Source organism: Tauraco erythrolophus, chromosome 8, assembly GCF_009769465.1.
Source record: "Tauraco erythrolophus isolate bTauEry1 chromosome 8, bTauEry1.pri, whole genome shotgun sequence".
NCBI classification, from domain to species: Eukaryota; Metazoa; Chordata; class Aves; order Musophagiformes; family Musophagidae; genus Tauraco; species Tauraco erythrolophus.
The window spans coordinates 33,781,716-33,807,274 of record NC_141472.1 but is presented as its reverse complement, the minus strand read 5'-3'; the positions used below and the strand labels follow the sequence as shown (position 1 = coordinate 33,807,274).

The 25,559-nt window shown below is 44.6% G+C and overlaps 1 protein-coding gene across 1 annotated transcript; it reads left to right on the top strand.

Moving 5' to 3' along the window:
* The first annotated feature begins 3,799 nt into the window (after nucleotides 1-3,799).
* Nucleotides 3,800-18,643, top strand: MUC13 (mucin 13, cell surface associated). The gene is made up of 12 exons (XM_086616165.1): nucleotides 3,800-3,803; nucleotides 4,226-4,282; nucleotides 6,259-6,414; nucleotides 7,563-7,669; nucleotides 9,121-9,182; nucleotides 9,616-9,761; nucleotides 11,085-11,210; nucleotides 12,342-12,453; nucleotides 13,506-13,543; nucleotides 16,021-16,108; nucleotides 17,154-17,361; nucleotides 18,593-18,643. Exons 1-12 carry the CDS (start codon nucleotides 3,800-3,802, stop codon nucleotides 18,641-18,643), a joined length of 1,155 nt encoding a protein of 384 aa, XP_086472291.1.
* The last annotated feature ends 6,916 nt before the right edge of the window (nucleotides 18,644-25,559 follow it).

Here is a 25,559-nt window from a genome sequence, read left to right as displayed (position 1 = left end):
TGACTTACCGTCTCAGAGCTAGTCCTGCACACACAGAGTTCCCCAAGACTTTCCCACACACAACACTAAGCACTGCTACCATTTCTTTTCTTTTCGCTTCATCAGGCGACAGCACTGAAACAAGTCCTGCCTCAAGTGCGACCACAACCACAACAAGTTCAGGTAAGGAGCAAAAAGCCCTCAGGTGGCCCCTTAAAAAAACAGGTTGAAGTAACTCCGTTTCAGAGAACTCTGCATTCTCCACAGACAGGGACGTGTTCCCCTGTCCGGGTTTTTCCCCCGAAGTCCTCTCCCTTGGGAGGCAAAGATGCCCAGACCAAGACTCTGAATCCTCCACACGCTTGCCTCTTTCCCTGGTGTCCTTTGCTGCAAGGAGAATGTGTTGGGGACGCTTATAAGAGGCTGCTCTTTTCCTGCTTGGTGCCTTTTCCTCCTGCACCAGTCTGGAAGCGAGAGGATCCACGCAGAATCGGTGGCCAGGGCAAGCCCATGACAAGGCCCTGCAGGGAGTTGTTCCTGTGGCTGCTTGGAGCATGGGAAAGACGGGCCACACATCACCATGTCTCTGGGCGCCAGGGGCGGTGGCCAGGGACCACCGAGCAGTCCCTCCCAGGACTCCTTCATGCCTGACGGAGGCCCTTGTCCCAGTGTGGTTCTGAGGAGCCCCATGCCAGTGGGTTGAAGCTCCTGCTGGAGTGCCCCTGAAGAAGGGAAGCCTGCCCACCCACTCAGCTCTTCCTCCATGGTAGGATTGGAAAAGCGCATCCTTCCTGCCAGCACCTCACTGTCACGTCATACCTGCCCACCATTTGGAAAGATCTGCTGTCTCAGTCTTTCACTAGCAGATCCTGGGGAGAAGGTCAGTATAGGGGAGCAGAGATTGTGCTGGCTGTACGCAGCCTGATGGCACCCCTCGACCTGCTCTGACGCTGTGCTAGCCATGTGGTGCTGCCTTGGGCAGGCGTAGGGAGTTTTCCTGCAGGGAGACGTGCATGTGCTGGTGGCAGTGCTGGCTGTGGCCAGTGAGTGCAGCTGAGCTGTGGGCAATATATGGGCCGTGGGGCACGTGGTCATGCCCTGGGACATGGTAGAGAAAGAGTCTTGGACATGTCAGACTATACAGGCATCACGGCCACAGAGAGCCCAAAGGCAGGGCAAGATTGCCCAGGGCTGTGGCTGCTCAGCCCAACACAGGTCCCCCACTTACCGTCTCAGAGCTTGTCCTGCACACACAGAGTTCCCCAAGACTTTCCCACACACAACACTAAGCACTGCTACCATTTCTCTTCTTTTCCCTTCATCAGGAGACAGCACTGAAACAACTCTTACCACAAGTGCGACCACGACCTCAACCACAACAAGTCCAGGTAAGGAGCAGAAAGCCCTCAGGTGGCCCCTTAAAACAACAGGTCGGAGTAACTCGGTTTCAGAGAACTCTGCAGGCTCCACAGGCAGGGATGTGTTCCCCCGTCCAGCTTTCCCCAAGTTTCTTTCCTGATGGAGTCACTAAGCCCAGATCAAGCTTGCATCTCCTCTCCTGCCTTGCTTCTCTGACCTCCCTGGTCTTTGCTGCAAGGGCAGAGGCTTGGCAATGATTTTGGCAACTCTGTCCTCTCTTGCTTTGTCCCTTTGCCTCCTTGAACTGACCCCAAGACCCACATAAGTATCACACGTCCTTGCATGCAGGAACTGCCGGTGTTTCACAGTTTCCCCAAAACAGTGTTGCCAAGCAGGCGATCATGGGTAGCACGTTCACAGGGTGATGGGTGCTGTCAGCCTGCTCTGAGCACCAGTCTCGGTCATGTGGTGCTGCCTTGAGCAGGCGTAGGGAGCTTTCCTGCAGGGAGACATGTGTGTGCTGGTGGTTGCACTGGCTGTAGCCAACAAGTGCAGCTGAGCTGTGGGCAATATATGGCCCGTGGGGCACGTGGTCATGCCCTGGGACATGGTAGAGAAAGAGTCTTGGACATGTCAGACTATACAGGCATCACGGCCACAGAGAGCCCAAAGGCAGGGCAAGGTTGCCCAGGGCTGTGGCTGCTCAGCCCAACACAGGTTCCTGACTTACCGTCTCAGAGCTAGTCCTGCACACACAGAGTTCCCCAAGACTTTCCCACACACAACACTAAGCACTGCTACCATTTCTTTTCTTTTCGCTTCATCAGGCGACAGCACTGAAACAAGTCCTGCCTCAAGTGCGAACTCAACCACAACAAGTTCAGGTAAGGAGCAAAAAGCCCTCAGGTGGCCCCTTAAAAAAACAGGTTGAAGTAACTCCGTTTCAGAGAACTCTGCATTCTCCACAGACAGGGACGTGTTCCCCTGTCCGGGTTTTTCCCCCTAAGTCCTCTCCCTTGGGAGGCAAAGATGCCCAGACCAAGACTCTGAATCCTCCACACGCTTGCCTCTTTCCCTGGTGTCCTTTGCTGCAAGGAGAATGTGTTGGGGACGCTTATAAGAGGCTGCTCTTTTCCTGCTTGGTGCCTTTTCCTCCTGCACCAGTCTGGAAGCGAGAGGATCCACGCAGAATCGGTGGCCAGGGCAAGCCCATGACAAGGCCCTGCAGGGAGTTGTTCCTGTGGCTGCTTGGAGCATGGGAAAGACGGGCCACACATCACCATGTCTCTGGGCGCCAGGGGCGGTGGCCAGGGACCACCGAGCAGTCCCTCCCAGGACTCCTTCATGCCTGACGGAGGCCCTTGTCCCAGTGTGGTTCTGAGGAGCCCCATGCCAGTGGGTTGAAGCTCCTGCTGGAGTGCCCCTGAAGAAGGGAAGCCTGCCCACCCACTCAGCTCTTCCTCCATGGTAGGATTGGAAAAGCGCATCCTTCCTGCCAGCACCTCACTGTCACGTCATACCTGCCCACCATTTGGAAAGATCTGCTGTCTCAGTCTTTCACTAGCAGATCCTGGGGAGAAGGTCAGTATAGGGGAGCAGAGATTGTGCTGGCTGTACGCAGCCTGATGGCACCCCTCGACCTGCTCTGACGCTGTGCTAGCCATGTGGTGCTGCCTTGGGCAGGCGTAGGGAGTTTTCCTGCAGGGAGACGTGCATGTGCTGGTGGCAGTGCTGGCTGTGGCCAGTGAGTGCAGCTGAGCTGTGGGCAATATATGGGCCGTGGGGCACGTGGTCATGCCCTGGGACATGGTAGAGAAAGAGTCTTGGACATGTCAGACTATACAGGCATCACGGCCACAGAGAGCCCAAAGGCAGGGCAAGATTGCCCAGGGCTGTGGCTGCTCAGCCCAACACAGGTCCCCCACTTACCGTCTCAGAGCTTGTCCTGCACACACAGAGTTCCCCAAGACTTTCCCACACACAACACTAAGCACTGCTACCATTTCTCTTCTTTTCCCTTCATCAGGAGACAGCACTGAAACAACTCTTACCACAAGTGCGACCACGACCTCAACCACAACAAGTCCAGGTAAGGAGCAGAAAGCCCTCAGGTGGCCCCTTAAAACAACAGGTCGGAGTAACTCGGTTTCAGAGAACTCTGCAGGCTCCACAGGCAGGGATGTGTTCCCCCGTCCAGCTTTCCCCAAGTTTCTTTCCTGATGGAGTCACTAAGCCCAGATCAAGCTTGCATCTCCTCTCCTGCCTTGCTTCTCTGACCTCCCTGGTCTTTGCTGCAAGGGCAGAGGCTTGGCAATGATTTTGGCAACTCTGTCCTCTCTTGCTTTGTCCCTTTGCCTCCTTGAACTGACCCCAAGACCCACATAAGTATCACACGTCCTTGCATGCAGGAACTGCCGGTGTTTCACAGTTTCCCCAAAACAGTGTTGCCAAGCAGGCGATCATGGGTAGCACGTTCACGGGGTGATGGGTGCTGTCAGCCTGCTCTGAGCACCAGTCTCGGTCATGTGGTGCTGCCTTGAGCAGGCGTAGGGAGCTTTCCTGCAGGGAGACATGTGTGTGCTGGTGGTTGCACTGGCTGTAGCCAACAAGTGCAGCTGAGCTGTGGGCAATATATGGCCCGTGGGGCACGTGGTCATGCCCTGGGACATGGTAGAGAAAGAGTCTTGGACATGTCAGACTATACAGGCATCACGGCCACAGAGAGCCCAAAGGCAGGGCAAGGTTGCCCAGGGCTGTGGCTGCTCAGCCCAACACAGGTTCCTGACTTACCGTCTCAGAGCTAGTCCTGCACACACAGAGTTCCCCAAGACTTTCCCACACACAACACTAAGCACTGCTACCATTTCTTTTCTTTTCGCTTCATCAGGCGACAGCACTGAAACAAGTCCTGCCTCAAGTGCGACCACAACCACAACAAGTTCAGGTAAGGAGCAAAAAGCCCTCAGGTGGCCCCTTAAAACAACAGGTTGGAGTACTTGTGTCTCAGGGAGACCTCTTGTCTCCACAGACAGGGACGTGTTCCCCTGTCCGTTTTTTTCCTCTGAGTTTCTCTCCCCGGGGAGATAAAGGTGCCCAGACCAAGACTCTGAACCCTATTCACTCTTTCCTCTTTTCCTGATGGCCTTTGCTTCAAGGGGAAAGTGTTAGAGATGATTTCACAAGTGTTGCTTTCTGCTTGAGTTCTCTGCCTTCTGGAAAAGAATTTGACCTCTGTATGAGCCCTGGAAACACAGTAGGAGATTAGCCCACTAGTAAACGAAAATCAAGTTTTTTCCTTTCCATTTTTTTGTACATGAAAGAGAGTTACTGTATTTTTCTACATTGCACACATAATCTTGACCTTTTCTATGAGAATGTACCTATGGATTTAAGTGAAAGAAACCGGGCAGGGTGAAAAGCCGAATTTGGTGACTTTGACTAGTCATCCTATATCTAACTTACAACAAATAAAACTCTAAATTTCTTGTATAAAAATAAATTATGTGTAGATTTGAAATACATACTTTGAAATCCTTATAGAATATATAATTACTTAGAGGAAGTATAACTGTGACCATTTTAATCAAACACATACCCTATAAAAAATTGAATTTAAAATATATTTGAGACTATTCTGATGTCCTACTGCTCCCTAAATTTCTTTCTTCTGGTGGATTTGCTATCATATCTTCCCAAGATTTTTCTCCTTCTTATTGCTGTGCATGTTTCCAGGCTAGCCTGTCACGGGATGGTTTTAAAGGAAGGATTAGCTGTAAGTTTTCCTGTAGTGCTACTAGTCTTCCAAGTGTTTATTCCAAGTGTTTAAACATGGTGGAGTGGAAGAAGACCTGGATTGGCTCAGGGCAGAGGCATAAGCCACAGGATGCTGTGGACACACTGAAGATGCTGTGAGGGCAAAACCAAGAAACTTACCGTGGCCTTGGGGTGGCAGTGACAAGCTCGGCATTGCGGGAGAGGGAGAGATCTGCAGACTCTGAAGAGCTTTCAGACAGAGAAAATTTGCAGGGAGAGGGCAAATTGTGGAAAGAGAGGTCGCCAGAGAAGAGATACTACTGGCAGGCATGTAGGGTAAGTCTCATTGAGCAACAGGTTGCAGGAAACAGGGACAAAGCACTGGCTAGAGTACAAGGCAAGGGACAGGAAGATTTGAGAAAGGTTTTGAAGCATCATACCATGCTGCCCTTGATGGCCTCAGTGTAACCAAGGCACTAACAGGGCTGACATATGAAATTATTTTCCCTTTTCCAAGAATGAACGCAACAGCTTCTTCAGCAACAACTCCAGCAAGTAAGTAGAAGGCAGCAATTGGCACAAATCCGTGATGTTTTACTGCTGTAGAAGTATGGTGTAGTGGCCAGTTAATATAGTTAGTTATATTACAGTGACAGCTGTAAGCCCTGCAACAAGTTCCTTAGCAGCATACTCTGATATCTAGTCAGGTATGTATAGTACGATGACTAACTTGGGAGCATTCATTTTACCAGTGTGTCTGCAGTAAAGGACCCTACCATGACACTGTATTACAGTAAGGCCAGTGCAGTATTAAAGATGCACAAGCCATTGTAGTCTGCCTTTTTCTAACTTAGTCACTGATTTTGGCAACCCTCGATATGCTTCTTTGTTTTGATTTTATTTGTATCAAATAGTGTTCGATTGTGAGTGCTCAGTATGACAGATAATGAATTTCAGCCTTACTCTGTCCTCACTGTGATACCCTGGTGGATTGTGTAGGGAAAACAGTTACTATACAGGCATTAATCAAGCAAGACATAGTTATGTGCTCTTTAATTGCATCTATACTCTATAAAACGTACCTAATAGATTCCTTTAGTAGAAGTATATATGAACTATTTAATATATGATCTACTTATATATGAACTGGCTATTGCAATTTCATAGAAATCCTGATGTCAATATCTTTCATTTTTGTATCAGAGGACTGGTGTGACTCAGACCCTTGTGGAAAAAAAATGGCTAAATGTGTTTCTTTAAATAGCACTTTTACCTGCCAGTGCCAGTATGGACTCTACTATAGCAATGAGGATTGTCACAGAGGTGAGTTGCAGAAAGACAACCTATATTTTTAGTTACTTCACAGATAACGGCTCCAGTGAATTTTTCTACTCCTGTCCCTTGTTCTCATGTTGTAACTGAAAACAATCAGTTTGGGAAAGTGACTGCTGAATAATGCCTTGCTTTGCAGACAGCCACTGCTGCAATGACCTAGATCGTTATCTCGTAAAACAGTAGCAGCCAAAGAGGTTAATGTGCTAGGAAAAGAAGGTGAGTTCTCTGTCAAGGGTGCTGGAGATTAAAATGACTGAAAAGCAGGGAAAATGCAAATGTAAACCTGACATTATTATTAATGGCCAGGATTTAAAAAGGCCTAAACCCATGAAGACCTCTGAATAATTGACTTTATTTTCCCTATTGCTAAACACTCATCACAGTTCTGTCAAAATGCATCTCTGAGATGCTGCTGAAGGCCAAGTGTGTGAGCAAATGAGGCTTCTTATTTAAGTTACTTGTGAGCCTAAAAAGCAAGTAGACACTGAATCACTTTCTCAGAAGAAGAACAGATTTAGATTAGATCTTAGGAAGAAATTCTTCAGTATGAGGGTGTAAGACTTTGGAATAAATTGCCCAGAGAAGTTGCGGATGCTCCCTCCCTGGAGGTGTTCAAGGCCAGGTTGGACAGAGCCTTGAGTAGCCTGGTCTAGTTGACAGGCGTCCCTGCCCATGACAGGGAGGTTGGATTAGATGATCTCTAAGGTCCCTTCCAGCCTATGCCATTCCATGATTCTATGATTCTATGATTCTATGATATGGTGAACCACGTTAGCTACTTAGGGCTGCAAATTTGGAGTCCTTAATAGAGGTATTTTCTTACTAAATGCTGTAACACTTCAGATGGAGTCTTTTGTTAGCTTCAGGCCATGCTTACCATCCAATGTTGTTCAGTTTCATAGTCCGGCCAGTTTGCTTGAGCCCAGGATCCTGCCTGCTTCCCAGGTAGCCAGAGTACATCCTCCCTTTTCGCTGAATTGATTTGTCCCCTACTGATTCCTCCAGCATTTGAAAAAATAGCACTGATTGATTTCTGCATTGTATTTCCCCATCTCTGAAGGCTGGAGAACTCTAAGGTGAAACCCAGCTTATTTGAATGCTTTCTAATTAATTAATATTCTCTGTTCTTATTCCAGGGGAAATATTCCCAGGGGTCATTACACTGAATGAAACATACAGCGATAGTTTTCAAATTGTATCTTCCGTGCAGTACGAAGTGCTGTTCCAAAATATAACAGCATTTGTAAGTGATGATTTTTTTTGTTTATATATATTTAAATGCTATCCTTAATGTCATGCAGACAGAGGGAAAACACGCTGCTTTTAACGTGGAGCCTAGGACAGTTTCACTTGAGAAATCTACTTCTGTCAAAGAATGCTTCACACTAGTTTAGGTCTGTTCATAAAAGACTTGAATTTTGCCCTCAGATGAGTACATGCATGGCTCTTGCTGAAGTGAAGGAATGTACCTGAAATAAGTAATATCTGCAGTTTTGGTGCTGCTTCTGTTCTAGGAAGTTCTCATGGAAATTGCTCTGTATCTTTCCCCATTCCCTCTCCAAAAACCATGGGCCTGAGTGAAGTTTTCCAAGCCATTTAGTCTCTGATCTCCACTGCTTGCTGAGGGCTCAGTAATTCTCAGTGGTATGAGTTAAAATGAACCATTTTCTTTTTTTTTTTTTTTTTTTTTTTAAAGAAAGCTATGGATTTTAAGAAAGTGACATAAGCAAGTGGATTTGCTTATGTCACTTTCTGGAAGTAAGGAAGAAGGTATGCAACTCTACCAGACAGATAATCTAAAAATATTCACCAATTATTAATCAGAATTCATCAAAAATGTTTATCAAATTCTTCATGTTATTATATTGCTCCCTATGAATGTTTTATCCGAAAGCAACCCAAAATTGTCTCTCCAAAATGTTAAAAAATATTTTCCTCGTTTTTTTGACCAACATTTCTTCATGACGTGGCTGCAGAAGTGCATGATATGCAGCACTAGAGTAGATAGGTAATAGTATGCAAAAGTGAAAATAGCATAGAAAACAATTTTTATTTTATTACAAAGAAGGATAGTTTATGTTTCATTTCAGTGGACTTAGACATCTTACCCTTTTCTCACAGTGCCTCCTGCTTGTGTGGCAGTCGGAGGCTGCTGCCTCTACCAGTTGTTCCCTGCTTCACACAGGATTAGGGAGAGCAGTGACTTTTCTACTGACCCCATACAACCCCCAGTGCTTTCATCAGTGCTGTGCTTTTTCCGACAAGATCAACCCCTGACAATCCCACTTCACTGCGTCTTAGGGACACGTGACATCTGTAAGAATGTCTACTTCTCCCTCTTCCCTCTGTTTGTCTGTAGGTTAGTACTGCAGAGATGCCCTTCTAAGTGATGGGTCTGCAAGAGAATATCTGTAGCTAGCCAGTCAGCCCTAATGCACTGCCTGCCATTCATTCAACTCGTGTCTCTCCATCACTCCACTGCTCCCCCATATTCCCTGTTCCTTTTCTGCAGCACCGCCCCACCACTCCTCTTCTGCAATACCTTGCACGGAGGACGTGACAGATCATCTTGCTTTATTTGTGCCTGTAGTAGCATGGCCTGGATTAAAATTTAAAGCTGAAGCCTCAGTGGTTCATGTGATTTTGGTCTATGTTTTTGCTTGCCTTTAACTCCAATTCATTTATCTTTTATAGTTTAAGGATGCCTTCCAGGATGTAGAGACAGAATTTAAACAGACTGTCATCGTGAAAATCGAGTAAGTGTGCCAGTTTGTTTGCACAGTACGTAGTTCCAACACAGCCCATTTTAATCTGTTTCCCATGGAGGGTAGGTTTTGATTAGATATAAGGAAGAAATTTTTTACATTGAGGGTGGTGAGGCACTGGAACAGGTTGCCCAGAGAAGTCGTGGATGCCTCATCCCTGGAGGTGTTCAAGGCCAGGTTGGATGAGGCTTTGAGCAACCTGGTCTAGTGGAAGGTGTCCCTGCCTATGGCAGGAGTGGCTGGAACTAGATGATCTTTGAGGTCCCTTCCAACCTGAACCATTCTATGAACTATCCACATTGTGGGATGAAAGAAGCTAGGGGAGAGAGGAAGGTTTGGCAGAAATCTTCTCTTGTCTTTGCATCTAGCTTGCTATCCATAGGATTATATGAGACTTTAAAATGATGCTATCTGTACTTTTCAGATCTGTAAATGAAGCCAGATCTTCTCTTCAAATGAGGGTAACAGTGATAAACTTGTTTGTGCAGAACTCATCTGTGACCAATGATACGGTTGCTTCAATGATAAATAACGCAATAAACAATTCAACCTATGTCATTGGCTACACAGGTATGTAATTCCTTACTGTGGAAGTAAATAATCAGTAGAAACAGTGGTTCTTATCTTCAAAGCTGGTTAGAGCATTTCTGTGGTAGCTAAGCTCATCAGAGCATAAGCCTTGTTGATTTTAAGTAGCTGAATGTTCAATCTTAGGTAGTTTTGAAGACTGAACCATTCAGTGCTGGGCTTTTTTGTCTTATTAAGGCTTTCTACTTGTTGTGTAAAGGAGGGAAGGAAAATACTTATTCCCAAGTAAGCAAGGACATGTTGATTTTAGCCTGCTGAGTGTTAAGTGGCTGGAAAAATCAGGACAAAATACATACAGACATATAATGTGTTTCTGAGAATAAGCCAGTATTTTACTGGTAAAATAGATTGAAACTCTCTTTAAAACTGTCTTTAAACTTCTTCCATAATTAACCATGGTAACTGAAATGAGGCCTCACTGATTAGCTACTGAGCTAAGTGATTCATTGGTCTAAACCAGTGAAGTCTCGCATTACTAGAAGTGTAATACTTGGAGAATGATTTTGTAAATAAAATATTTTTTTCTTTTTTTTTTTTTAAATATACTCCAATTTTAAAATCAACTTTGAAAAAACGGCAGAGCTAAAAATTATAGGAGTTCATTTCATGGCTTATAGGCTGAGTTTGGTCTCTAAAAGTGACTGTATCCTCCTCAACCATGACATTTCCTCTGTGCTAGTCCTAAACGTGAGGGAAAAACAGAAAAAACATAGAGCTCACAAAGTACCAGTGCAATCACACACCTCCACTGCATGCCACCCTCTGAGCTTTGTAAACCATTGCTACCACTGGGACTTGGATCTAAAGACCAACACACTGGGCAAACAGCATACTAATATTGCTTTTGAAATGAGCTGCATGCCCATAAACGTTTATATCTACGTAGAACTGCATGAGATCTGGGCCTCACAGTTGTAGAAAAAAATAAAGGAATAGTACTGGGATTTTTCTATAAGTTTTTTTTAAGGTGAGTCAGAAAGTCAGTGTTCAGAATATGAATTTATGGGCAGAATTTCCCCCTTTGTGGACTAGGGGGCCAGGAAGATTTGGAGGCAGTTGTAGGAGGCTGAAAAACAGAAGGTCAGAAGATGTGAAAGAAACAGCACCTTAACTGGTAAAGAGCAAGGGAAAAGAAAGTGCTGGTCCAAATACCTGCAATACTGGTGTCCCAAAAAAAGGACTTAGAAGCTGTTTTTTTTTTCAGAATGGCTAAATAATTGTTTTCTGATTTACTGAGCAAGTGTACTGCTTTCTCTGAAATTATACTGTTAGTACTCAGGTTTGCTTCCTGTTTATCTTTTAAAGGGACAACTTATTGTGCTGCTTTTAATTGTGACACTCAAACCACAGTCTGCGAAGAAAAAGAGTTTCCAACATGCGAATGCCTAAGTAATTTCTCAAAGACAGAATGGGATGATCGTTCTTGTTCGGGTAACAACCTTGCTATGTTATCTGTCCCTGAAAGGCTGACCTGGTTATTCCCTGACTCAATCCCTTTTTGAAAATGGTGCTCAGCAAATGTACTGACCTCTAAAAATCAGGGAACATGTATCTTATCAAGAATGCCATAGAAACACATTCTCATATTTCACTTTAAACACATCCATAATTCTATTCCAGTAGGATAAACTACTTAAGCCTGAGAAAATTATCACTGAAAGCAACGAGTGGGCAACTCTTTAAATGCATTGTTAAACTCTTGGTAAGAATTGAAACCTAAATAGGTAAAGGATGGAACAAATTGAATCCTATATTCACAGCCCTCTCTGCTAGGATATATTTTGGGAATAAATTTGATGTGCTACTTGGTGGCAGCTATGGGGACACTGACAGAACTGGAAGCCTCATGATGTGCTACAATGGTCTGTTAGAGCTCTGCCCCTTGTTGGTAGTTCTAGGATTGCATTACCTGTGTTTATACAGGATTTTTGTGGGAAGAATGATTTATGCACTTTTTAGTAACTGTTCTTTGTTGGGGTTTTATTTGCTTGTTGGTTTTGAATCTTTTAATGAGTACTTTGTTTATATATTTTAGCCATCCTTCACAGCCCTGAGGTGTACTTTATTTTCTTCTTATGAAAACTAAAATTTTCACACTACAGGATAAAAGACTAAGATATGAGATTAAAAAAAAAAAAAATATTGCAAACACTCTTAATAGAATCGTGAAAGCCAGTGAGACGTGATCCAGTGTAGCCCCTAACCCATCTAAAATTGATCCAGTTTTAGATCAGTGGTAATAAAAATCGTCTGCTGTGAGATCAAACTGCATGTCTTTGCTTGCCTGTGTAAGATGCAGCCTAGCCAGATTTCCATTCTGATGAAGGTGGATGGTTTAAACAAAGACTGTTTACTTCTAATTTTTTGCTTTTGTGTTTCAGTTTCTGTTCTACTTAAGTATAGCCCTAAAAAAGCCATTCTGGTGCTCTGAAGCACAACAAAATTGTGTATGTTTACAGTGCAATAAATGAAAAAAAGGGGGGGGGGGGGGGGTTTCTCCAATGTTGATTTTTTTAAGGCTATCTTCAATTTACTCTGTATTTTTTCCCTCTGAAAATACAGATTGCAGTAAAGACTGTTCTGCAGCAAACGGAGAGTACTGTGCAATAGAAGACGGGGTTCCAAACTGCAAATGCATGCCTGACTTTGAAAAGAAGAATGGAAAATGTGTATCGTGAGTACTCAGCTTTTTCTTGTGTTCCTGTGTTCTAGGCAGAGACCGGCGAGAAGAACATCTAGCACAAGGTCACCCTCAATCTAGAACAGGCTGCAGCTGTGTGAATCAAAGAGGTGCCTAAGGTGGCTAGCAGGTGGATAAATTCCCTTAGTGTCACAAATTACAGCCTTTTAACTGCTTGTCGTTAGCTGTTGGTGTGCAGTCACAATACCTCAGAGGAAAGTCAAGGAGATCCAAGGTCATCTGTGAGTCAGTGAAGAGGATAAACTACTTCACGCTTATTTTGTGGGTTGCCCACATAAACTATTCCTTCAGAGTTATTGAGGCATGGGGACAGATATGCTGAAGCATTTAGTAAGCAACAGGCATTAGAGCAAGACTTGCCTCAAATCCCTGGAAAATTTCCGCTGGTATCAGTGGGGACTCTGTTTCCCGATAACTTTCAGACCTATGTTATTTTGCCTTGGGTTTCCCTCTGCGGATATTTCTGTCAGTTCAGGATCAGAACAGAGCAGTGGTGGTTGCTGGTGAAGCTGAGTAGGTCACTGGTTGTGCTCTGCTCCCGTGGATAAGCGGAGGGACTTTACTCTTCATATCCATCAATTCAGCTCTTTTTGTAGTTATTGCTGCCACACACTGAACACTTCTAACTGTAAAGTCAATATATTTTAAATATAAGAAACTAGCATGAGAGGAAGATAAAGAGCTGCCAGTCCTTACAGACCTTATGTTGAGGTTTTTGAATGGGTAGAATTGCAAGTCACTCAGGTGTAGGGCTTAGTTCTTTGGAGAAATCAGGCCCTTTTAACATGTTTCAGGCTGAGAGCCTGAAACTTTGCGTGCCCAGCTCACCAATCATTCTGAAAACATCAGATTGTTTTACTCTAACAAGGAAATTAAACAATTCAATATAGAGACAGCATAAAGAGGAAACATGTAATGAATGCACCTTGCAGAGAAATTGCTGACAAAAGGTAGAAATATACTATTGTTTTGTGATCATCTGCTTATCTTTCTTTTCTTTCTTTCCCTTTTTTTCTCCCATGTAGCTGTGCAGTGGGCTACTCTGGAGAAAACTGCACGAACAGTAAGTACAAGAATTTCTGATTTTTAATTACCGCATGGAAAAATACCTAGTAATGTTTAATCTGGCTGAGATAACAAAAATAACAAGTAGTAGCCTTTAGAGGTGCCACCATCCTGTATTGATAGCAGGAAAATGTTAGAAAAAATTCCACTGTTGCCTGGAAGGAAAAATCCTTCTTTAATCTCATATTCAGACAGACAGTAGCATTTCCTTTAATGACGTCTACATTAAGCCCAGTAGGTTTTAGTCAAATACAAGTTAGTTGACAGAAAAGCATTTAGTCCTCATCTAAAGACATGCAATGCTGAATTCAGCACCACTAACAGATTAGTTTTTCCTATAATTAATCACTCCCGCTATTCAAATGTCAGTGGATTCCTCTCATTTGAAACGTTTCTGCTTTAATACCCAACCATTCCTGTTTGTGGTTTACCTTGCAAGCAAGCACTGCATAGTATTTAGTATTCTATACTGGTGAAGAGGCAATGGCCCCAACTGTGTTATCGCATAGTTGTGATCATCTGGACAAGCTAACCAGACTGGCCTTCCAAAGCTTTTTCCCTTTTCTGAGTCGGTTTTGCAGCTGTTTGCTACACCTTCTCCAGTTTCCACCATTATATAGATTAGGAGAGAACATTCTTCATGCCTTCTAGTGTTCACATGTGCCTAAACTCAGAACATCTAATACAGTCAGAGGCAGGTTGAAAACCAAGCAGTTGTGGTTCTTCACTTCTCACAACTCCTTTGGCTTTATTTGAGGAAAAGGTATATCCTCATGTGGCCCTTTGGAATCTCACACTCCTGCATTCTTAAATTTGTACGTTTGACTTACGTGTGTCTGCAGCTATGAGATCTTCAAGGGTTTTCTTCTGGTTTTGCCTAAAAGTTTTGGAGACTGGCTAATGGCCATTGTAGTGCAGCACAGTGAATCTTACCAGGTGTAAATGTTTGGCAGGAAGGTTATTTTTTGTTACATGGAATATATTTTTCAAGAGAAAGTTTTGGGAATTTTAAGGCTTTCTTCGTAAAGCAAATGAAAACGCTAAATCAACACAAAATCAACACATTGTGAATTTAAACACGAATTTGGGACCTGCTAATAGTAAACTCCATGAATAGCCTCATCTTCTCCATATGGCACTTGGTGAGTACTGATGTAAAAAGTTTGCTGAGCAATAACCAAGATTACTTCACACATGTGTTTGATACAATGTTCTTTTGAGAAATCATTTTCTCTGTTGTTTTGATGTATGCTGCTATGATTAAATGTGCTGGATTGTTCTGCTGGTAACGGCACAGTTGGTGGTTTCATGTTGTGTATCTATCTCCAGTACAGGTGCTCAGTGTATTAAATGGCAAACTCATAAATCCAGAGTGGGATCTTCAAGTAGGTACCACTCGTAAGGTTGGATAGCTCAAGAGACTGTCTTACTTGTCACATCCTTATCTTCAAATTACGCCCTGCAGGGCACAATTCTTTTTTTTTTTTTTTCCTTACCATGGCTACACAGAGCTAAGACTAGATTTTAGCAGCAATTACATTCACAGTTGAAGAAAGATATGCAGAATCCATGACTTCTTCCTTTAGTCATGCTGGTTCTGCAGCAAGATCAGTGAAAATTAATTTTCCTTGACAAACATTCATTCAGATATGGAGTATTTATGCAGTGTTCATACTGCCACATAATAGACATCTCAAATCAGTGTGTCTTATGTGCCTAGGGCATGGGAAGAGCCTATCTGACACCTAGCTACATATTTTAACATCAATGCTAATTTAAGCAACCCCTATGCCCTCCCAGTTTGTCTTGTCCCTTAGCTATACTGGAACAACTATAGCTGAAGACATCAAGTGCATGGGATTAGGAACCTGAGATGGGATCAAAATAGCCATCCAGAAGAGACAATCTTTAATGCAGATCAGTTCCTTTGTTTACATCTTTCTGTGTCCACAGACAGTTGTACTGAGAGCACCAGAAGGCTGGAATGAACAATATCTGTCTTGCTTTCCTTCCTTCCTTTCCTCCTTCCTTCCTTCCTTTCTTCCTTCCTTCCTTTCTTCCTTCCTTCCTTTCTTCCTTCCTTCCTTCCTTTCTTCCTTCCTTCCTTTCCTCCTTCCTTTCCTCCTTCCTTTCCTCCTTCCTTTCCTCCTTCCTTTCCTCCTTCCTTTCCTCCTTCCTTCCTTCCTTCCTTCCTTCCTTCCTTCCTTCCTTCCTTCCTTCCTTCCTTCCTTCCTTCCTTCCTTCCGTCTTTCTGTCTTTCTTTCCTCCTTCCTTCCTTTCCTCCTTCCTTTCCTCCTTCCTTTCCTCCTTCCTTTCCTCCTTCCTTTCCTCCTTCCTTTCCTCCTTCCTTCCTTCCTTCTTTCTGTCTTTCTTTCTGTCTTCCTTTTTTTCTTTTTTTCAAGAGATAGGACTTGGTTTTCAATGTTTACCATGAGTTTTCAATTGCTGTTTCTTGTTTGTTGTTTTTTTTTACAGATAGTGAACTCATCCTTATAATAGTGGGTACAGTGCTTGGAGTGATTATCCTGGGTTTAGTGGTAGCACTCTCTGTTGTGTCAGTAAGGTAAGAGTATTTCTGACAATTTAATAGAAGCTGCATTGCTGCATGTTCCTAGAGAACTAAGCAGAAATTTAGGGAGAGGCAGGGCTGCAAATGTGGTTGCATGCCAAGTTCATTTAAGTTATGTAGTCATTAGAATTTGGTTTTGCCTGTGTACTCTCCCCAGAAGTATTTATTCTCTTGCTATGAATCTGACCATGAAAGCTTCAGTCAAGTTTTTCAAAATACACAACCCATTAATACTAATCCTACCCTAGCCAGTACTGATATGGCATCTGGATGAGACTGAAGAAAGACGCTGATATCAGAAGACTACGTGGCCCAAATTCAGACTCTCTGCAGCTTCCACTGCTAACACTTCAGCTCAAGGCCTGGCATGCCCCTTTCAGCTCAATACGGGCGTCATTTCCAGCCAAGCACCTCTTTAAAGCTTGCTGTTCCTGGTTACTGGCAAATTTCCAGTTGCAGTTGCACCTCCTCACTTCTCTCCACATAATAAATACAGAAGCACTGAAGCAGCTCATCTGCCTTTGCTCTCAGCGCTGCCCAGGTAGAGATGCCTACAAGACCACCTATAGCAGACATAGCTTGTCGGCAGGTGCACAAGCTGGTGCCAACTGTGTGTGTGATGTATGGACTTGTGATCACAGACAATTCAAATGCATCATTTGAGCATCCAGCTTTGGCTGCAGGCACAAGGGCAACTTTTCTTAACTGAGCCTAATGAATCCCTCATCTCATCCTCTGAATAGTCAGTTAGAGCTAGTGGCGGTGAAGATAACTCCTTCACTCCAGGAACTAGTTGAAAGAGGCCAAAGTCCCCCTCTGTCTCTCCTAGAAGCTTAGCCCCATTATGATGAGATGCCAAACTTTCTACTCTATCATTGATAACAAGGGTTTTGCAGTACATATGCTAGAAAAATCTGTTACATGTTTCAGAACAGGACTGAGCATTCAAAATAAGTTGGGAGCGGACAACTCAGTAAGTCAGACTTACTCAATAAGTAAAACTTTTAAAACCTCCTTTGTTCTTTCATTTCCTCTGAAGAGCCAAATACAAACAAGATCCAGAGAAGAAGAGACTGATAAAGTCAGGATATTCCAGCCCGAATACCTCTGATGATAGAAAGACCATGATGTTCCCCAGAGTCCAGACCACTTCTGGCCATCTGAATCCAGGATATCAGCCAAACAACCCCTATGAGACGAGTTCTACAAATAAAACTCGATTTCCAGAGAGGGATTATGATGATATGGTAAGTGTTTCACACAGGCCTGTGGGAACTGCGTTCCTGAATTGCAGCGTTGTGGGCTACAGATATTGTTGAAACTTAAACTCCACTGTGTCCATCCTCCCTTGACCTAGAAGGCCGAAGTGGTATAAAGGCAATCAAACAACCGTAGCTGCAGCTGAAAAAACTTCCCTTAATACAGAGATCAGCACTCATGAAGACCTTCCTAAAGCCCCATTAGTCATCCTTGAGTCATTGGAGGGATATGTGAAAAGCAAGGGTCAAAGCAACAGTTTGGCTACCTAGTGGTCTGCTGTGTCATAGGACGTTCTTCTGCACTGACTGAACACATCCTTCAGCGCAGGCACACACGCAGGCACCGCGGGCTCTTACAACCTGTGCTCCTTTTAAGCCAGCTGTAGTGTCAACAGGTGCTGCAGTGGCACTTCCCAGGTGCAGCCTCATGCAAGATTCATGGTCAGCTTAAGCTGGCAGAGCTGCCCAGGGCGTTGGTGTCCTCTCACCCACTCTGCCACTGCCTAGTTCGCAGCAAGAGCCTCTGCAGTTGCTGCAGCATTGCAGAGGGGTAAAGTGTAAAGTGCCATGAAAAACCTCGCATGGCTTTTGCGTCGACACAGCCCAGAAGAGCCTGTTCAGCAGAGGCGTGTCCTTAGCTGAAAGGTGTGTTCTGAAAAAACTGTTTTGTCCTTGAACTCTGCGAGGGATCTGCAGAGGGAGCAGGGGCTTGAGAAATGCTACAGTGTGATATGATTGATTTGCTGCTTTCCACACGCGTCCAGTAAGTAGGGAGCACGTTGCCCATTCAAAACTCGTCTAAACGACATTTTAGCTCCACCTCCGCGGTGCTACTAACCACCCCTGTTTAGCGAAGAACATTTCTTCAATTGTAATGCACTTACATGTTTTGCAGAATTGAGGTCTGGAAGTAACACAGAAACCTGATCTTTAAAATCTAAAAAAAACACTTTTAAAAACCTGACAATTAAGAGAAGAAAGCCATCTATGTAGTTAGTTGTTTGATCAGATTCACGTGGATTTTGGCATTTCTAACTTTCCAAAGACGTCGACTTTTCACTGATGAAAATCTGCCTGTTTGGTTTTTCTTGAGGGCTGGTGTGTCACAGAGAGAGGGCTATCAAGTGCACTGTGCTACATGCTGAACTATTCTGAAAAGCAAGCTTTCTGATCCAGCGCTTCTCTATTTCTTCTCTTTTCTTGTGCAAATTCTCTGTAGTATGAAATATCACGGGAGCCTGCAGGCTTTAGGATGCAGCGCAGATACTAAGCAGCCAGATGACCACTGCGACAATGAGTCAGACCAAAGAGTTTCACAGCCTCTCACCAATGCAGTTACTTCAGCAGAGGAGACAACAAAGTCTGTGACCCCAGATTCTCTGAAGATTTTGTAAAGTAAGACCCCTGCTTGAAAGAGACCATGGACAACTCTCTGAAATAAGGGGAAAATGAAGCAGAGCATAGGGAGAAGAGGAGGACTTTCAAAAGAACTAAGAGGCTCCAATGAACTAGACTTCTTTTGGCAGCCAGTACATTGTCAAGAGAGTCAGTGTTGACAAGATATCAGGATTCTAACCTTGCTGTTTTTCTGTTCTTCTGGAAGATGATCCAGGCAATATGTGTGATACTGAAAAATGTCATCTCCCAGAGCTTTGCCTGTATTTGTGCTCACTCCATTTCAGCTACAAGCAACCTGCATGGGTTGCGGCAGATCAAAGTGAGATCAAAATTGTTCTTCATGAGAAGTTAACCTGTTTCTCTGTACGGTATCAGATACAGTCTTTTTCCCCTCCTCAACCCCTCAGTGTTTCCTATCTGAAAGAACTCAGTTCAGATCTCTGCTGACATGTGTTGGGTGAGACAATGGTACTTGTCTGACTTTTTATGCAGCCTTCCTTCCCAATACAACGACAAGAAACGATACCTGCAAACAAACACTATTGTTCTTCATCTTTCGTAACTATGTTGACTTTACATTCTCATCTCCTGTGGAAAGTATTACCTTTTTTTTCTCTTGCATTCTTTGCATTTTTATTAAATCATCTTAAGTCTTTTTATCTTTTTATTTTTCATTTCTTATGTACACTCAATAAATCCATCTGTAATAGAATCCACATTTTACCGTAGTTTACTGAGTGTGCATTATCTATTGACTAGCTTTAACATTTCCTTATATATTTAATATATATATGTAAAAATATGCACATACATTTATAGGTTAAGTTCATTTAAAGCATAATTTAATTCTATGTTATATTTTATGGTTTGGTTTTTATATAGCCAGATTAACTTTTCCTATTAAACATTATTGTTTCTCAGTACCAAGGCCTCCTTATGTTGCTGCTCAGTGGCGTAAGTGTTTGGGTTTTTTACAACTCCAGAGACTATTTGATGTTGAAACTTGTGCAAAGTTTAGACACCAGTATGCCCAGCTTTCACTCAGAGGTTCTGATTAGAAATATTATTGAGTCTTAACAAAGCTAAAATGTTTATCGTTGTAGGACTGGCACCAATGTTCTGTTATCGCTTTTGATAGGAATTGCGTAGCTAGTGCAGCTGGGTTTCCTTTAAAAATGCTGGACAAGGTTCTCTCTGTGATGTCAGCTTTGCTCATGTCAGTCTGCCAATATCACACAGCTAAAAAAAAGAAGTGTCTTCCAACTTAGATGACAAGCTTGGGGGCCAGCGATAGAGAACACTCTATGTGGCTGTAAAGGTTACCAGAATGTGCATGCAGATGGGTTGTTCCAGTGCTCTTGGTGATGGAAACCACCTCCCACTCACCAGTCAGGTCATGGTCTTTTTCATGTGGCTTCTCCAGCAAAAGAAGATAGACCCTGCTTTCTCTGAACTGCCTGCAATGAGAGAAGTAGCTGGGTGTGAAAAGGTGCGAGTTTCTCTTTGTTACCTTCCTGGGTTTTCACTGTTAACTGGCAGAATTTCTTTCTTCCAGTTGACTCCTGTCACCCTTGCTGCTGTCACCCAACTGCACAGTGCTGGTTGTTGGCAGGTGTCCATAGTACACCACATTCTGGTGGCCTTAGCCACTCTCCACTGGCTGTGGGCATCTCAACATGCATGCGGCAACCTTTATTTACTCCATGCGAGCAGGGCTAGCTGGATTTAGCTACTAGTGATTTCTTATTCAAAGGATGGTAGAGATTTGGTCTCTTATTCTCGACTTTTCCTCTGAGAGTGCTCACCCATGAAGCATGAAGCAAGGCATGGTGGCTATCCTTAGCACAAGAAGCAGAGAGGCCCTGTCCTTCCTCCAGATAGAAAAGCCCTACAAGGGGGACCATGTCCCTTCACCAGCAGTTTCATTCATGTATGGCCCCCTGTGCCTGTTGCCCCCTTCTTTTTCTTTGAGCCCTGCGTGTCCCCTTCATTCCCCGGGTGAAGGAGATGCTCCCTGCTTCTAATCCCTTTGGTAAGCCCTTTCCTTTTCCCCTTTTCCTGATTTTTCAGCAGCAGGAAAATGTTCTGCTGCCAGCAGAACAGGGAGTTTGCACGGGGTGACACTGAAAAATGAGTGGGATACAGGCAGAACAGATGGCAAAAAGACATGAAGCTCAGTGTAGACTTCTACTTCGTTCAGCTGGCTGCTTTTGCTTGGATACCCTCTCCTGCCCTGTTCTGTATGGCAGACTGAAACCTGGGGTTATGTGGAGTCTAATAAAAAGATTTCTCTGTATCAAGAGTAACAGCCCATGCATCGTGGTCTTTCATTGAGGTAAATCGCCTGGTTCCATCAGCTTAGTGCAGAGGATCCCTAAAATACGTGTAACAGGAGCCTGCTACAGAGGCACATGAAAAGGCTTTTAAGTGTTATCTCTTATTCTTTCGCAAAGCAATAGGGGTTGGAAATACAGCTGAAAGCTCAACAGTAAACGAAACTTTAATGCAGTAAAACTTTATTGAGGGTGCGATTAGAGTTTTGCTGTGATTGATAATAAAAGCAGGAAAAATAGTCAGGTGTTTGCGCCATTTAACTGCAGAGGAATTTTTATTGCTCTAGTTCAAAGCTAATTTCTGCAACTGCAACCAGTTCTCATTCAGCCTGTGCTGGGGAAGGGCTATCAGATACTACTGTAAGCCTAGTACTCTTTAGCATTTCAAAGGCTGCTAGAGCTACTTTATCTGGACTGGAATTCTGTACCGAAAGCACAAACTCTCAGATATTTCACTTCTGTGTGGCTATTTGCAACTTGTGATTCTGTTGGGAAATGTAATCATGGAAAATAGCTCTCTCTAGTCTTATATGATAGCTGCTGCTTGGCTCATGCTTTATTTCAGCTGTTCACCCTTTAAAACCCAACTGGGCATGGGAAAGGGAGCTGAGTGCGACCCTCACCCATCGCTGTGAGAGAGGACATGCCTGCAGGCAGGGTGCGAGGCTTCAGGGAACAGACGACTCATTTCACATCCAGGGATTTCCCATCCATCTTCTTCCTGGAGATGCAGGGTGGCACATGACCCACAGAGAAGGTGGGAAGATGGTGCCACTCAAGTCTGCCACCTAATTTTATCCTAGGCCAAAAATTACACCGGAGAGCTTAACTGCTTGGCACGTCTGCACAGGGTGTACTAAATAGCAGTAAAGGAGTTGGGACAGAGGTTTGCACAGTTATGACACATACTAATATGGAGGTACTGGGATCACTTAAGTCACACGCCATTCTTCATTTATTTGGATACACTGGAGCATATTCAATTGATGTGGGGTGGTATGGGAGGCGTACGGTGCTGTGGATGGTGGTGGGGTAAGAGCCTGGGTCTGGGCAGCTGCCTTGGAGGAGCTGTGCCACAGTAACGTGATGGGGTTAATCAGGAGTGTTGGATCCTGTGCTGTTTGCACTGCAAAAAAACTGCCTGAAACCAGCCTCAAAAATGAGACACAAAACTCTGCCTCTACACACTCCCCAGCAACGCCCAGCATCCAAACTTGCGTGGGAAAGGCACCACCTTTCAGGCCTGAAAGCAGAAAGCATTTTGCTTTTCTTTTGGTTACCTGCCTGAAAACCACCCCTTATTTCCTTTTTGAGACTGCTTTTACACAGATCCTGCATGTGATGTGCCAGACTGGGGACATAAACAAGAAAGAGCAAGCAATGAAGGTAAGACAGCATTGCAGTCTCAAGGGCTTGACTTTTCACTTCTTGTGTACTTCTTTGACTGTGATGGCTTGTTGTTTTCAAGGTGAACAATAGCACTCCTTCCAACAGGAGGAACAGAGGTAAGGGGAAAAGAGCCTCCCTTCTAGCAAGAAGTGCTCCCCTTCCCCAACAGAAACCCATGCTATGGAGAGCTTTTACGGAAACTTGGGTAAGGGCTGAAGGGATTCAGGCAGATGCCCCAGTGAAGATCACTATTCCTAGCTGGTTTTGAGGAAACCATCTCAGCTTCGTCCCAGGCTCAGGAGGGTGACTGGACCCTGGCACAACCCAGGGACAGAAGATCCTACTTGAAATTTGGGGTTCACGAGCCCAGGGACACAAACCACAGGAAGGTAAGCGAGGCAAGCCTAGCACTGTCTCATTCATCTGCCACTCCTGGGAGAGGAGGACTGTCATTTGTCAAGTTTGGCAACTGCCAAGTCATCAATTGCTATTTTTTCCCAGTTTCCCACCCTTCATCCATCTTTTTTCGCCCAATAATGCTCCCTGTTTCAAAGCCTTGTGTCCAGTGTTTGCAGATGGAGCAGCTTTTCTTATTAAGAGTTCCCAAGAGGATTAAATTGACTTCTCCTAGGTTTTGGGGGTGTGAGCTGAAGACTGATTTTTGCAGTGACTTGCAGTGACTAGTCAAAAAAATACCCAACCCTAAAATCCCAAAGTGGTCTAAGAATAGGGAAGCCCATAAAACATGTCAGGTCATAATTAAACAGGAAATAAATAGGGCTAAAAATAATCCGTAAATTGCCTTGCAAAGGATGCTCTAACTGCTGATAAAAGCCTCTTTAAATATATCAAAGCCACCAAGACAGCTAGGAAATCAGTGGAAATGCTGATGACAAGCGTATAAAAGGGGCAGATGGAGATGATGAAGATGTAGCAGAGGAGCTCAGTGATTCTCTTTGTGGCTGTTTTTGTAGCTGAAGCTGTTGGGGAACTTCCCATACCCATCACACTCTGCAATGGATCCGCTGGAGGAGCCAGATCAATTGGAAGTCAGAAGGTAAAACCAGGAGTAAAGAGCAGGATTAAAGGAAAGTACATGAAGTAACTAGGTAACAGGAAGTATAAGGTCAAGCAGATAAGGTGGTTGTTAATAAGTGACCAGGACCAGGCAGCGGTGACCCAGGGACCCAAAGGAGCGGCGCAGCCCAGAGGTACAGGGGCCGCAGTGCCCAGCTGCGGTGCCGGGCACAGCCGGCACATCACACCCCATCGACCCACTGGGATGTGCTGAGCCATCATGGATGGGTCTCTGAAGCCATTGACTCGAGGTGGCAGCCAAACACCCTCCAGAATTAGGGGTTATGCAAAGCTGAAGGAGGTCAGAATAAAGCAGACAGAAGAAAAAAATGCTTTACAGGAGAAAGCAGTGAACTTGCTGCCACAGGGGGTTGTGGAGGCTGTATCTGCAGGTTCAGAAAGGGATTAGGAAAATTCAAGGATGCAAAAGCATGACAGAGATGTACCATCTGACAACAGGATGAGAAAGCGGGGGTGCTGGAGGATGGGGCTGTAAAAGGATCCAGGCCCCCAAGTCAGCTCCTCCTGTCACAGCCTCTGGAGCAGAGCATGGGGCTGGGTGGACAACCTGGGCCAGGGAGACATTTCTCACCTTCTGAACTCATTGACCTGCTTTATTCAATGGCAGCACAGGTTGAAAGGTGAAGCCTGGGGTGTGCATACACAGCGTGTCTTGTATGCCCTAGTTATGTCCAGGTTGTTCCTAAAACATGGAGAGGCAGAGTAAGGTGCTGTGCACCGGGCTCTTTGCTGTTTATGTAAAAACAGCCTGATAAAAGAAACAAGGGGAAATTTTTGCAAGCAGGTAACTCAAAAAAATGCAAAATGCTTCCTGGTTTCGAGCCGGGAAGGTTCTGCTTTTCACATGCGAGTTCCAAAGAGCGACCTCTGGAGAGCAAAGTTTATCCCTCTCCTCGCCACCAAGCGAAAACCAAGACCAACAGCTCCAACCCTCCCTCTCCTGGTGGAAGAAAAACTGCTAGTAAAGGAGCTGTGCCTCACCTTCTCCTCTCTGTTCCCACTCCCCAAGCAGTGTCACCAGACCCTGGGCAGTGTGCCCAGTCCCAGTCTTCTGGCAGTGTCCCCCATGGCACCCATCAAAGTGGGTGGCATCAAGGGGAGCAGAGAGAAAATATCTGTGCAGCTGCTGGCCCAAACATAGCAGAGATTTGCCCAGGAGAGCCAGAGGACTTGCAGGGCCAGATAAGGAGGAAAAGGGAAAATAGGGCACCGAGAGGAGTAAGAAATTTTGCCCAAGGCTCCAGAGAGGGCTGTGGAGGGTCTGACATTGCCTTTGGTGGGCATCTTTTCACTCTGAGGTGGTGAGGCACTGGAACAGGTTGCCCAGAGAAGTCGTAGATGCCCCATCCCTGGAAGTGTTCAAGGCCAGGTTGGATGAGGCTTTAAGCAACCTGGTGTAGTGGAGAGTGTCCCTGCCCGTGGTAGGGGGGTTAGAACTAAATGATCTTTGAGGTCCCTTCCAACCCAAACCATTCTATGATTCTATGATTCTATGGCAACCGGGCATCATCTTCACTTTCTGTCTGGTCTAAAATATTAATACCTCTGGTAGCGTTTTAAGGAACATTTGTCCCAGCTGATTTCCCATTTTGGCTATTGCTTTGGCAGTCGGTTTTCTGAAGTGACATTAACAACTTCCCAGAGTAACATCCGTCACGTCTTGGTGGGGTGGGGAGGGCGAGGAAAGCTCACAGCCCTCCTGAGATGGTTCCTCTGGACCCTCACTGGTGTCGTCGTTGCTGCCCTTGCCCGCTGATGTGAGCCTGGTTAAACATTAGGGAATCTCTGCCTCTCCTTTAGTCAGGGATATCTGTGGAAAAAAAGTTTGCTGCTTAAATGAGATCTTGGAAAAAAAGACTTTCTCTGAAGTCTTTTATCCATAGAGATCCTTTTATGGGGTAAATCAGCCAAAAATTTAAACAAATGTTTCATATCTGGGACAGTCAACAAATCTAAGAGGTTAATATA

Coding starts and splice junctions, on each gene's coding strand:
- MUC13 (XM_086616165.1), top strand. Junction 9,762..11,084: donor CTATGTCATTGGCTACACAG/GTATGTAATTCC, acceptor TATCTTTTAAAG/GGACAACTTATTGTGCTGCT. Junction 17,362..18,592: donor AGAGGGATTATGATGATATG/GTAAGTGTTTCA, acceptor AATTCTCTGTAG/TATGAAATATCACGGGAGCC.